This window comes from Strongylocentrotus purpuratus, unplaced genomic scaffold (genome assembly GCF_000002235.5).
Source record: "Strongylocentrotus purpuratus isolate Spur 01 unplaced genomic scaffold, Spur_5.0 spur5_scaffold_18, whole genome shotgun sequence".
Lineage (NCBI taxonomy): Eukaryota > Metazoa > Echinodermata > Echinoidea > Camarodonta > Strongylocentrotidae > Strongylocentrotus > Strongylocentrotus purpuratus.
Window position 1 is genome coordinate 32194342 of NW_022145603.1, and position 15242 is coordinate 32209583.

At 36.4% G+C, this 15242-nt stretch overlaps 1 protein-coding gene across 1 annotated transcript; it reads left to right on the top strand.

The window, feature by feature from the left end:
- The first annotated feature begins 1847 nt into the window (after positions 1–1847).
- On the top strand, positions 1848–10045 carry LOC105437778 (ankyrin repeat domain-containing protein 50-like). The gene is made up of 3 exons (XM_011664782.1): positions 1848–2734; positions 9294–9396; positions 10010–10045. The coding sequence occupies exons 1-3, from the start codon at positions 1848–1850 to the stop codon at positions 10043–10045; spliced, it is 1026 nt and encodes a 341-aa protein (XP_011663084.1).
- The last annotated feature ends 5197 nt before the right edge of the window (positions 10046–15242 follow it).

Sequence of the window (15242 nt, forward strand, 5' to 3'; positions counted from 1 at the left end):
CATTGAAATAAATGATTTCCCATACATTTAATATTGAGCCATTATGAATATTTTTAGAGCACTGGGGGGGGGGGGGGGGGGGGGGCTTAGGTGCCCCCAAAAGATGTAATATTGGATGAACTTACTAAAACACCCTTCCAAGTGTCTAATCATGAGAATAGGTGCATCAATACATGGATCTACTTGGGACTAGTCATCATCATTATCATTATATCTGTGTCATCATTATCATTATATCGGTGTCATCATTATCATTATATCAGTGTCATCATTATCATTATATCTGTGTCATCATTATCATTATATCTGTGTCATCATTATTTTTGTTGCGGTATTATCATTGTTCAAATAATGGAGGCTAACAATGACAATGTTTACATGTTTCAAGTTAATGAGTCATAGCTTTCTGTTACAAATTGATGGACTGATTGATTTTTGTCTAGTATTCTTTCGGAGTTCAGAATGAAGCATGAAAACATGTCCAGAAAATTGAGGTTATGTACGAATTCATGATGTTTGTCAGTGTTCGCGTATTAAGTACTTGTATACGTTTGGAAACTAGTCTTAAAGTGCAGACACCGTTACGCACTCCAACAATGGATTGTGTCTCCAAACAATGCATGGACGTAGACTTTTGGCTGTGTGCGTGGGCTAGAACAAATGCCGGTTTAGTGGGTTGTAGCCTATATCGAGAAATGTAGACAAATTAGCTCAAGTAAATGGCAGAAGAACTTTGATAAAATTGTCCTATGTGCTGAATTTCTTGCGTATTCAAGAAAAAAGTACGGTAATTTTGAAAGCAGATTTTAGGAAAGATTAAACAAAATAGCACTAACAGTAATATTTTCCGATTATAGAATAATAATAGTTATGAATGATACATCCATTTTTGCGTTCTTCGAAATAATACAGAAAATGTAAATTGATATTCAATTGGATTTAATCATATGTTGACGTATCATGGGAAAATGAAAAGCTTTTGCGTTCAAGTGGGTAAGCTCAATAGAAATTATGTAGGTAAATATCACTGCCACTAGCTGGTTTCGGCTCATTCTAAATAGTCAACCGTGCATATCTTCTCTGTTCATGCATTACATTCCTTCGAGGTGATGTGGTCATGATGACGTACTATCGTGATGATTTTCTACAAAACAACGCCTGTTTCTCACAAAGGGATCCACCATTTTCTCAATATCTGTTTCATCGGTTAGTTTAATCGGGAAACTGTAATCAGACACAAATGAACTATTTAGTTCTTATAACTTTGTGTAATATACCATCAAACACAAGGTCAATTCTTCGGATAACAAGCAGAGAGCTAAATTATTTTAAAAACTCCAAGCGATTTATCGTGGAACAATATTATGCACTAATATGTGAACGGATTGTACAATCTACAATATTCATTTTGTATGCAACTGACCTTCGATGTGATACTTGGATGGACCGGAGCACGTTGATTTATATAAAGGACATCAGACCAATAAAGTGAATATATCAAACTTGTACTAACAGCGCCAGGACTGTCCGAGACGGATTTTTAAATTATAACATTTGAATTATGCTCGCAAGTATTACTTTATCAAATTAAAATAATTCCTCTGCCGTATTTTCCAATGCATACGCACTATTAGGCTTCGAATAGTTTAAACCTGCAGGGTAACAGCGAAAGATATATACCTCTCGAGCTGTAGAGCGGGTAACCTCATTAACGTGTATCAGTAGTCTCTTCCTAGAACGATTCACAGGACGCAAAGGTGACTTTGACAAACATGAAGTATTAGGTCCAGAACGAGGAAATATCCATAAGCTTTGTTTCAAAATAGGGTCCACAGACATATCCAAACATGGATGAGCGAGCAGCAAATAAGCTAGCTTCTGAGGTCGATAAAGCCCTCTCCACGGCAGCTTTAGAGGGTCATCTTCATGTAGTTAAGTATCTCGTTGGTCAAGGGGCACAGGTTGAGGGGATTGATAATAATGGTTGGACACCACTTCATGCGGCATCAATCGGAGGTCATCTTGACGTAATTCAGTTCCTCGTTACTCAAGGAGCACAGGTAGACAGGGGTGGTAATAACGGTTCGATACCACTTCTTGGGGCATCATTCGGTGGGCATCTTGGTGTAGTTAAGTATCTCTTTGATAAAGGGGCACAGATTGATACGCCTCAAAAAGATGGTTCTACGGCTCTTATGATTGCATCAGTTGAAGGTCATCTTGACGTAGTTCAGTACCTCGTAAGTCAAGGAGCACAGGTTGAGAGGGGTAATAATGCTAATAGGACACCACTTCATCACGCATCATCAAATGGTCATCTTGAAGTAATTCAGTACCTCGTTACTCAAGGAGCACAGGTTAAGAGGGGTGATGATGATAGGGGTCAGACGCCACTTCATACGGCATCATTGAATGGGCATCTTGACGTAGTTCAGTATCTCGTTACTAAAGGAGCACAGGTTGAGAGGGACGATAATAGGGGTCAGACGTCACTTCATGCGGCATCATCCAATGGTCATCTTGACATAGTTCAGTATCTCTTTGATAAAGGGGCACAGATCGATAAGCCCGCAAAAAAGCATGGTTCTACGGCTCTTCACTTTGCATCACTACGTGGTCATCTTGATGTAGTTCAGTACCTCGTTATTCAAGGAGCACAGATTGAAAGGCGTGATAATGATGGTAATACACCACTTCTTGATGCATCACGCAATGGTCATCTTGATGTAGTTCAGTATCTCGTTGGTCAAGGGGCACAGGTTGAGGGGATTGATAATAATGGTTGGACACCACTTCATCTGGCATCAATCAGAGGTCATCTTGACGTAATTCAGTTCCTCGTTACTCAAGGTCGAAGAAGAAGCAAAACAAGGAAGAAGAAGAAGAAGAAGAAGAAGAAGACGAAGTAGAAGAATTGAAGAAGAAGAAAGTACAAGAGTAGGAGCTAGAGGAGGAGAAGGAAAACAAGAAAAACACCGATAAAGACCCTCGATGATATAACTCGATGGTAACGATAATTATAGACAACATAGTTTTATGATGCACCTTCCCTCGCCCCCCTCCCCCTCCCCCTCCTCCTTCCCCTCCCCCTCCCCCTCCCCCTTCCCCTCCCCCTCCCCCTTCCTATATATTCAGTGCGGCGCGACCGATCGGCATGACGGTTGGGCCAAGGAGGAAAACGCGCGAAATTATAGGTGCACAATAATAATTGACAAAATACAAGGGGGGTTACTCAACAGGTACACGGGCACGTTGACGGGCTAGAATAGCCAGACACACTCATTTGGGTGCGAGATCATCGTACACAATGTGTCGTGTGTATTTCGTAATGGACAATTTGTAATGTATTTAGCGACAAATACGATGATCTAGAAATTTACGAGAAATTGCGCCGAAATTGAAGATCGCAGAACGTTTACATGAATTTTGTTCATCATGTTTGGTCTTTCCATACCTCTTTGTTGGCCTAGTTAGCCCCTTGCTGTGATTTGATTTTGACGGGGATCGACCTGGGAAAGTGGTATCACTAGTCATGCTAGTGGAATCCTATCCTTCCGATTTTCAATGCTAAATTATGATTTTTTTTTGGGCACGGACAAAAAATACACGGAACACAGGTAAGTCCCTTTTCGTCAAATGCTAAGCCTAGTACTGCTGGTTTAATATTGTAAAGTTGTAGAATTTAGTGAACGAACTGACACGGCTCAGATCTCAACTGTGGTGGTGAATGCAGACAGCCCATGCGAGGGCCGGGCAGTCCTTCCATACATGTACAGCTGAGCCCGACGCAACACGGTTGATCACTGGCAGCTAGCTACCGCAGTCACTTTGCTAGTATACAAACCCAATGTTTATTTCAACTTGTAATCGATTCTCAAATCTCGCCATTGCAAGCAGACGACAGACATTAGCGCATGCGCAGTATAGTTACTCCTGATAGATGGCGCTGTTTGAATTTTAAAATTGTTCATCGAACGGCAAGCGACTGAACCGTTCATTCGGCCATTTCAACATTGAGCATTTGGGCATATATTTCTGCTTTTTTGAGAATTTAGGTTGAAGTATTGCCATCTAAACCTCTGAAGACAATATTCAAACAATATTGAATGGATATTTCGCACCCAAAACCCTTGAACTGCAATTTTACCATTACTGGTCTTTACCTTTAAGTAGTTGCTATCGTATAAAATATTGATGCAATCAAAACATAGTTATATATTTAGTCGGTAATGCACAAGTTGCAGTCTGTCGTCTTTTCTTTATTTGTACACATTGATCAATACAATCACATGGACAGCTGAACAGTAGCAAGTCTCTTTTGACTCTGCCCAAGTTTTTAATGAAATAAATGCTCAACCCGAGAAATGTAATTGAATTGTATTCATTCCAATTGAATGAACTCATATAATAATAATTAAAGTATTTTGGGCAAGGAATAAGGAATTTTATAAAGCTTTTTGAAATGACTAGTCACTAGAGGGCGATATTCAATTTGATGACATCATTTGTGGACAACTCTCCATGTCTTTTGTACATCAAATTTCATGTTTTTCCTTCTTTCTTGTGATTGAGATAATCTACTCCCCTAAAAGCAAGGCATAGAATGCTAAATGATATTCTACTTTACATGTTATTAAGTCGGATCAAGAACACAAATAAATACGAAGAAAACGAAAGAGTTGTGAAATTTGATGTACAAAAGGAGTTTTTCACAAAATGATGTCATCAAATTGAATATCGCCCTCTAGTGACTAGTCATTTCAAAAAGCATTAGCTTCCTTATTCCTTGCCCGATTTTGTTCAAATTTTCACTGATTTTATTCAAATATCTTAAACTTTACAATAAAAGTAACTTAGTATGAAGGTTTTGGTTTCCTTTAAATACGATTGAAACAAGTATCTATATATTTATACTTATAGATTGTGGGTTAGTTCTCTTTCTATACTTAGGAATTTTAAGGTGTAAGTTCTTATTCGTATCCAATTCACAATGCTATACATCTTAACATAATAATTCCTAAAAGCGTACATTATTAAAAAGATCATTTCATGGAAGTCAAAATATGCTGCGAAAATAGATTATCAATTTTTTAAGAAAATTATTCTCTTGTAAATGAATGATATAGAGTGTTTTAAAATGGTATGAGTTTAATACAACAAAATATCGCTGGTATATCCCATTTCCTGAGAGGTGCCTTTCTTCCTAAAATAAAAGTTAATGATTGGAACTGAAATCCATCGACTCATCTTTTTTGTTATAATCACCGGTAGTCTTGAATGGTTGATGTACGAGGGAGACTAGAGCCTCGTACACAATTAGAGAGCAAACATTGAGAGAGACTGAGTGTGTACATGTATTTACGAAAGCAGTGAGACGATTTCCGTAAGAGTTATCCTGAAGCGTACATAGTTGTTTACATAATTTCATGGAAGTCAAGGTTTGATTATGGTGTGGAAACAAATGATAATTTTTCGTTTTATTCAAGTCATGCTTGCATGTAATCAGAACATTTTTTGTTTTTTCCCCAAAAAATCTGGCTCAAATGGATTTGTACATGCCATTTTCAATACAATGGTGCTCGGTGAAGCGTGTTATGAAAGGCTGTGATAAATATATCATTTGAAAGCACCCCGGCCCCTGGATACGTCACTGATGTCTTCCTAGTGTTCATGCATATAACGAGGAAAATAGATTTCTTTACATGCTTTTCAATTCGTCCACAAAAGCTCTCCTAGGTTGAAGTTCAGACTATAAGCCAGACAATAGACTTTATTTCATTCGATTTTTTCTTCTCTTCCATCAATAGCAGGTAGTGCCTGAATTGCTTACACCGGGTATTACTCTAGCGGAGCGGTAAAATCCCACCTTTAGGCAATTTACATAGAGGAAGCAAATTTAATCTCACAGTGGGGTTCAAAAGGTTTATAATTTTCATTTCAATCTGACATTAGTATCGTCATTAAAGGTACTATGTCCCATTTGCAGGCCAAAAAAAAATGAAAAAGTTAAATTCCAACTGCATTTGAAAGATAATACTAATTTAGAACTTCCCTAAAAAAGGTGGGGCTTGAAAATGTCTTCAAGTGGGAAAATAACGACTATTAGTTGTCAAATCGACTTTAGGGCTATAGAGCCCAAAAGTAATAGTCTTGATTTTCAGACAATTGTACCGAATGGTCATACGTTTTATACTGCGCAAAGATTCAATCAGTTTAATCTTGGCCATCACAAGAAGTGGGTTATTGATGTAGACAAATGTTCATGTACCCTTTACAACTCTTTTCATGTATGTTATTACCAAAGAAGAAAAAAGCCAGTCAGTCACTCAATAGTGTCTGACAGTGAAGTCTAGCAAGTAAACGGGTTTCCTTGCATAATTTGAATATGAGGACACTGCTAATGTTTAAATTTCACAGATAGGACATACATGACATATTCATAAATCCTGCAAAGTTCTACAGCATTTGAGGTTGGTTGCAAAAGGGACATAGTACCTTTAAAGTAATTTTAAGCGCAAGGGGGTCTCCTTACTGTATTGACCATAAATAGAAATCCGACCTTCATAGTAAAGAACTTTCAAAAAAAGCGGAAAAATCAGGGAAGCAGACAAGTGAAATGTAGAATAAAATCGGACAAAAACTAACAAAGATTTGACTTTTAGAAAGTTGTAATAAGTATACGTATCTGAACTTAAAATTTTCTGAATCGGTAATGTTCTGTAATGCAGTGCCAGACAATTTTCTAATTTATTCCAAAACACAACATTAATGAAATATAGATTCATCTCTCAAAAAGGAATGACTCGGGATGGTCTTTTTCCTTTTAGAGGACCTATCGTAATAAACTATCTATAACAGGCCTATATTTCGAGTAGTGACCCAAGGGAGACGACAATAAGAACAAAACAGAAATTAATGATATTTTTGTACACGACAAACGGGAGTATTGTTAATGACTACGTCAAAATCCACTGACAAAATTGCCAATTTGAGAATCGCATAGCTACACTGATGTGATATTTCAAACATTCATAACTTTCCTATTATTAAGCTGATTGATTTCTAACTTTCACCATTATGTTATTCTTATTTGTTTCGCTTTTATACAAATGGACTAGTTACAAAGATAGGAATGCCCTATTAATTAATCGTGTGCATATGCATCATGCTCCGGTGACCATTGCCCATAGGTCAATATCGTACACTAACTGAATTTCTAACTTTAAATATTAGATTCAAGATTTAAATGATTTTATTTCCCCTGCAAAACATTAAACAATAAAATTTCAATGTTATATGATATTATACCTAAACATGGCCCTAACTCTTTTTTTTACATATAGCTCTGATAAAATGAAACTTCTTGGTTTGGAGTGATGTGATCGGAGTAAAAGAAATGTTTCACAGGGGACAGGTTAAAATGCTAGAATAAAAAACATTTTAGAAGGTAAAAACGCCAGAGGTTTAAATGCTAGACGTAAACATGTTTCATTATTTCGTATCGATTGAATGAGCAATGATTTTTTAACTATTCTGTTTGGAAGTATATTTGGAGCAAGTTTGAATACTATACGACAAGCTGTTTTCCAAAAGGGAGTATCAAATGTCAACCAAGGGAATTGTTTAAAGAACAGCATCAGCCGGAGTCCCCTATGTTAATTTTGTCACTAAAGTAACATGCCGCCCTCTTGTGGAGTTGATTAAGAATGTCATAGTTTGTATCATTTCTCCCTGTCCATACATTACAGAAAAACAACATGTGGGGCATGACTAACCCAGTATACCTGGGATAATTGAAAGAAAGAAAATATCAGTCTCATTATAACACCTGAGTTATGTTTGACTTTATTCGCAACTAGATTATTTATCGCTCGAGAGGGCTATCTTTAAGGTTCTGAATTGCTAAAACTTGATAGATTCTGGGGGATTTGAAAATGCTCGCGCATTTGCGCATACTGTGGCTTCTCCCCACCCCCGTTTGGAAAAATCCTGAATCCGCTGCTGCTATTTACCATTCCATGTTTTACGCTTAGTAGCAAACAAACCCCTTTTGTAACCACTTATTTCAATATTACTTTTAGATAGCTATGCTCGCTTGGATGTTTTCCATTATTCCATTATTTTCTCCTGGAAGTTGGGAAAAAAGACATGTTTGGTGCTAGGTTGCAAGATTGAGGGCCTAAGTTATTACATGGGAACGGACGCTAGAACGCTAAGGCCCAAATTTACAAAGGAGGTTTGTCGACAAGGGTTTAAGTACACTGTACGTCATATGAAAAAAACATCAGTATAGATACGAGAAATATAGCTTATTGCAACATATGTCCACCTTACCATGACACATGGGAAACGCTTGAGCTACGTAAATTCGGCTGTCTTCAGAGGTAAAAATGTTACATGTAAAAATGTCACGATTATTAAAAAATGTCACAGATAAACATGACAAAGGTAAAAATGTCAAAAGCAAATATGTCAGAAGTTTAAAGCATTTTCCATGTTTTGTTCATACAACGTCAAGCAGGGGAGAAGGTAAAAGATAAAGAAAATAATAAAGAGGAGGGGCATTGCTTGTCATCTTCAATTAGGTCTAATCTAAAAAAAATTGTCATATAGGAATTAAAAAACGAATTTTGCGAGGCTATATAGAAGCGATTTGAATGAGGATAATTTGATTTTAAGTCTAGGATTTGTATGCTAGATAGTTCCATCTTGAAGCTTAAGAGTATAGGAAAAAATTAATTCTGATAACAAGATGGTGTGGTATTTTGTTAGTCTGATAATCATCTTGTTTCAGCAACAGGAATTTATTATATTTATAGAGTCAAGAGGACATTCTTCCTCTTCTCCTTTGGTTCTTTCTTCGTCTTACTAGGGCCGGCACAACTAAGATTTTCAATCTTTAGGGCTGGTCTTCACACGGCCTGTTCTCTATCTTTTTTTTTATTTTCCTACTATAAAATAAATTTGATTTATACATTGCACATGCTTTGTTTTGAACTACATCGGTTTTGGGGGTATGAATGATGTACATTGTATATGTTCATTATTTATATTTATTTATATCGAGTGAATAAACTTTGAACTTTGTGCTATTCTGTTTAAAAGTATAGTTGGAACAATGTTATGAACAACTTTGAAACAACAAGCTATTTTCTGAAAGAGAATATCAAATATCGCCTAGCTAATTGTTTAATAATTTCTCCCTGTCCATACATTACACAAAAATATCAGTCTGTTTTCAGTCGTCTTAAACATGTAACACCTAATTTATGTTTGACTTCTTTCGCAACTAGATATTCTATCGCTCAAGACGGCTACCCTCAAGGTTTTGGACAGCTAAAACTTGAGAGCGTCTGGTTGGCTCTGCCCCTGGACCTCACCCAGAAATGCAATGGCGTTTGTGCATACTTCGCTTTCGCTTCGCTCCCCCTCCCTCCCCCCCCCCCCCCCCCCGTTTTGAGAATCCTGTATTCGCCTCTGCTATTTACCATCCAATGTTTTGTGCTTGGCAAACAAACCCCTTTTGAAACCACTGATTTTAATATTCCTTTTAAATAGCCTTCGCTCAGATGTTTGCCATTATTTTTTATTTTTGCAAACATAGTAAGGTTTCAAGCAGTCGTCTCGACGGTCGTGAGTAGTTGGTTCTTAGGGCCCTTTTGGACCAACGGGTCTATATGGTCTGTTTCGTTTCAGTGTTCATAGTAGGTTTTCTAACCCAAACACACATTCTCAGCCAAAAAGAACCGTTTTTCCCTATATGATTGTTATAATTTCGCACTTTGGGCACATTTGACCCAAATTGAGATTTCACACTGAAACCAATGATTTCAAGAAGGGGACTGTACGTTTACCTGTTGGAGTAATCTATGGACAATGTAGACACTACTTGCTATAATACGACGGTCTGGCTTTTACTCCGGACTTTAATCTAGGGGAGCAATTGTGGGGTGAGTTGAATAGCAGGTTAATACAAATAAATCTCTTTATCGTTATGCATGAACACCAGTTGCTGATCCAGGGACCATGGAGCACCTACTTCTAGCCCCCCCCCCCCCTCCCCTCGCAACCAGAGAATAAGAGAACGGGGAAACAAATATTTGAGTTCATGACCTTTTACTGTATGTTTTATTTCGCTTGCTTGATATTTAGACTTATACCCCCTCCACCCCCAAACCCATCCCGGATTCGCCACTGGGATAGACATTGTTATGAAAATGAATAATGGGATATTTACCACTTTGCAAGTTATTAACCAAGCTGTGGCATACTGAAATATCTTGAATGTGTATTTTTTTTCTTCTTCAAAATCCCCCATGAAAAAGAAAGAGAAATACAAAATAAATCCAGATTACTTGCTCTTTGGAATACACACGACTTTTTGAAATGTGCAATACAAATATTGTAAATAATATAATACATTGAAACATAATGTGTAGGTTTTACCTTATTTTAACATCTGGAAAATCATGAGCTGTTGAGAATTGTGACAAAATTCGAAAAACTAGCTCTTATCGCTAATGCAAACCCTCTTTATACCGCTACAAAAATAGTATAAATATGTTAAGAAGTTCCTAAAAATTAGTTTTTCATCAAAAATCTCAAATCTATGTCCATTACAAACGTGTTTTCCGCGAATACCTTCATACAAATAGGTGCATCAATACATGGATCTACTCTATCACTAATCATCATCATAATCATTATATCTGTATTGTCTTTTTATTTTCTCGACATTATAAGGCACTGTTTTTTTTAACTTATACCAAATGTGTCCACAAATGGGTCCAAAATGAAATTATGTTTACTCACTTTAAACTTATATTTTTAGGATCAGGACTAATCATATTTTTGAGAAATGCAAATTCTGGACCTTAATCTATCTCCTTATTTGTTCACCAAATATGAATACTTTGAGTTGTTACAATTTTATTGTGAACTATAGCATAACTTATAACTGTGATATAAAACTCATTTGCTATTAACTATACCTTTAAATATGTTGGGTCTTTAAGAATATGTTTCAGAGATTAATCATGCAAATTTTGAGTTTCTATCTTGAAAAATACAGATTTTGTATCCCTTGAAAGTGATAAATAGCTCTAAATTAGGGCTTTGACAATAACAAGTTTTTAATTCTATAGGTAAAATGCTTTTTTCTTAGGTCAAACTTATTTTATTATAACAAGTGATGATATAAGGTAAATACTTGCAAAAAACTTGGGAACCAGTGCATTGCCTAATCATTTTCATATGTCACACCACTGATGTTTCGGACGTTACACACTGTTAACATTATAACTTTCTTCAAGTTAATTGCTTTTCTTTAGGTATTATTGATCTCAGTTACTTTAATTGTTTGCAGAAAAATACTTCTGTAACATTTATGGGAAAAAAATGCGCAGTTTTAATTAGTTTAGCACATACATGTATACCAAGTTTGTCTTCATCGACCACTCAATTCATGTAAGGAATATTATTCATTTCAAGAACGTGTACCGGTAGTTAAAAATTGTTTATGTGATCTAACAGAGTGAAATATGAAGCTAATAGCAAGTTTAGTTATCAAAACTCCTTAGAAAATTCACGTAGAAACATACTCTTTATTGCATGTTATGAACAACAGTGTGAAATGGTTTGTTTCGGATGTTGCACGATGTTAACATTTCAATGAGATCATCAATTTCTACAAACTCTACAATATAGATGTTTAATCAGCTTGCTAATGTTCTTTGCCTTCAACTATATAGCGTGTCATTCAATAATATTACTAACACATACATGTATGTAAGCAAAACATTGAAAAATCTTTTTAAAAATAAAACTATAAAAAAGTACCCCCAGTCATGTAAGTACGGTAATAAGAAATAAGTAAATCCTAATGTTTGTACATCTCGAGAATGAGACATTTTAGATGAATTTTAAAATTGTGTATGTTTTAGGTTATAATACTACTGTAGTAATAATAATAATAATAGTGGCTACTTGTATAGCGCACAGGTCCACCTTTCGGTGCTCATGGTGCTTAGAAAAGAGTACATGTAAAAGGCATAAGAAAGAAAAAACAATCAACCGAAAAACAAATTCGGAATTCTCCTAGACATAGTAAATTAAAATATTGCAGTAATTACAACGAAAGAAACAAATAGGTTTTTAGTTGTAATTTGAATGTTTCTGTCGATGACAGTTGACGTAATTTTAGAGGGAGCTTATTCCACAGTTTTGGACCCATCCTTTACCACTATTTGTATTAGGAGGCTGTTTCAAACGACAACATTTTGTAATGCTCTTAAATAAGTATTTATTTATTTATTTAATTGATGACCGATTGATGAATGGATGGATTGATTGGTTGGTCGGTTGGTTGGTTGATAGATCTTAACTCTTGCTGTGCCGATATCACAGGTGACAAACAATATACAGTGTAGGTTAAACATGTACCGTATTTGCCGGCGATAAGGCCGCAGCGCCGCACCCTCAACTTTGACATTTCGTAGAGGAAAAAAACAAAAACGGACAGCCCATTTATATTTCACACTAGTGTCGGGTTGCGGTTCTAACAGATAATTCCTAGCACTCTTAACACAGAGGCAGCCCAGCAGACATGTTGTAGGATTGATAACTACTGGCTAACTGACCAGGTTTTAATGTGTAAAAGCATTACAGCATTCTATGTAGCATTCCACATACATTCCATGCAAAGTAGAAGAAATCAATATATATTCACATAGTCCCATACAAGTATAAATCAACATCACAAAGTATTCCTGAATATTCAAACATAAACAAAGGGTATATATTGAATATTCATAGTATATGTACATTATAATATATAAGCTCGCCTGCATCAGGTGAATATTGAAACCAATGAGAGAGAGAGAGAGAGAGAGATAGACAGATGAAAGGATGGTGGATGAAAAGGGTGAATGTGAATGAGGGATGACCTATTAATATGAAAGGGATGAATCGTGGATATGAAGGGGAGTTTCAGAAGTTCGAAATAAATCCCTACACTAGCTTATACATTTTGTATGTATGCATACATTTGAGGAAGATACTACTTGTATATTTTTAGGATCATTAAATAAGGTATTACTGGTCATGCCCTTTTATTTTATACATGTGTGTACTTTCTACACAGATTAGTTACGTGTACTAAGTGCCCTTTTTAAAAGGTATTTTCAAATGAAAATCCACATTTCCCATAATTTTTTAGAAAAACATTTTAATTTGCTTGATTTTATTAACTTTATATACCTGTATCATACCCGTGTCATGTACATGTACACTGGGTATTGCTTAAATGGGTGATTTTTAGCTTTTGTAACCTACCAAATAGTTTAGATTGACCATACAATCTTTGGTTATATGACATAATTTGGAACAACCTCTATAAAAATGAAAACCTGATGATTTGCAAACACACAGCAATGTAAATAGCAAGAGGAGAGGTTGAAAAATTGAAATTTGCTATTCTCACATCTATCTTTGCCCCTCATTTGAACTAGTTAAATTATGAAAATGTCTGTTAACAGATCCTGTACGTTTTCCGCTCATGCATTACACGCATTGTCTATGGGACATATCGGGTTCACGCTTTTGACCCCCAGAACGATCTTTATTGCAATGACGAACATGCACCAAATCCCCTTGGTTTTTGCACGCAGTGCTTGCGAGCCCTTTCCACGTCCTTTCCCATATCCCAATTTCTTTCAAACTTCGTAGGCATAGTCACTACCATCCCATCAAGGTCACCGTTGAGGCCTTTCTTTCGCCCTACCTATCTCCAATATCACAGAAGCTACAGACTTCGTACAAATTGCTCTGGATAGTCCAAGAGTAGCTCTTTCGTTTGACACGTAAAAACATAGCGTCATTGCACGCACATCGTTGTGACACGATTGCATTTCTAGTTTACATATTCATGTCATGGCTGTTGTTAGCTCAAAGTCAAAGACCGAAACTATTTCATTTTCTGTTAAATTTCAGTTTCCTCATGTGGTCAGGCATCAAATGGGACTGGGATTCTTAGTAATAACGTTTTTACATTGAATTCCAAATAGGATTTGATCTAGACTTCTAATAAAAGTCAAGATCTAGCACTTTTTTTAGCAGTCTAGACCACTCCAGCATGCTAATGCGTATTGACCTCGAGCAGTAGCACTGCACCCTATCGATCTGTTGTTGTCCCTCCGCTTTTCGGAGATCAGCGAGTTTATCGCATTCGCAGTAGTATAGGCTGCTGTAAATATGTTATAAAATCCTTAGTTGGAGGGTATGGAGTGCAGGCGATGGACATGAATTTTGTAAAGATAGTGAAGTGTCAACTTTCCGATGTAAGAAAGAATAATTTAAAAAATTCAAATCACATGTCTACTGTCAAATTTGCCGGTCAGCCACATCGTATTCATTGTGTGCATCTGTGTATATTGACTTTTACACCGACACATATTTCCCTAAATAAAAGTTAATAATAATCTGATTTGTGAAATGGGATTCCATGTTTTGCCCAGGGGTAGAGAAACAGTACTTGCTAGCTTGTTTATTTGTTGAGGAAATCACTCTGGAATGTTTGATTTATTTTTTGTGTTCATTCTGTGTTGATTGTTTTGTTTTTGTTTTTTTGGTTCCAGGCGCAGAGATGTACATAGGCCCTCATAGAAGTTGTACAAAATCCCCCCCCCCCCACAGGCTTCACAACCAGTCATGTGACCCCTAGCCCTCCTCTTCCAATTGACCACCCCCCTGATCTTGACCTCAAGGATGCATCCTGGAAACAAAGTAAGTTGTGATTTAATTTATTCTATTCACATGGGAATTTGTTTCCCTAAATAGCAGTCAGTGAAACTTCTGATCAGTGAAAAAAAACATTTACATGTATGTTCTCCCATAGGATACAGTAGTGATTGCTCTCATTTCCTCTTCTTACATGATTAGGAAATCTGGATGCATAACTGTTTAATATCATGTAGATTACTTTGTATATGTATATTCAAACAACCTGCGTTGTTCATTCACTGTCTAATGTTGATAATTTTGTTCCAGGTGCGGAGCTATACACAGTCCTTCCTACAAGTTGTAGAAGATCTCACACAGGCTTCACAACCAGTCATGTGACCCCTATAGCCTTCTTCCAACTGATCGCCCCCTTGATCTTGACCTCAAGAAGCAACCTGGAAACAAAGTAAGTTGTGATTTCATGTATTGTATGTACATGGAAACTATAAAGTGCTTTCTCAAAG

Bases quoted from the DNA above. Each gene is read 5' to 3' on its own strand.
- LOC105437778 (XM_011664782.1), top strand. From the start codon at position 1,848: ATGGATGAGCGAGCAGCAAATAAGCTAGCTTCTGAGGTCGATAAAGCC. The intron at 2,735-9,293 runs GTATCTCGTTGG...TTTCGCAACTAG, and splicing joins GGTCATCTTGATGTAGTTCA to ATATTCTATCGCTCAAGACG. The intron at 9,397-10,009 runs GTTTGTGCATAC...CATGAACACCAG, and splicing joins TCACCCAGAAATGCAATGGC to TTGCTGATCCAGGGACCATG.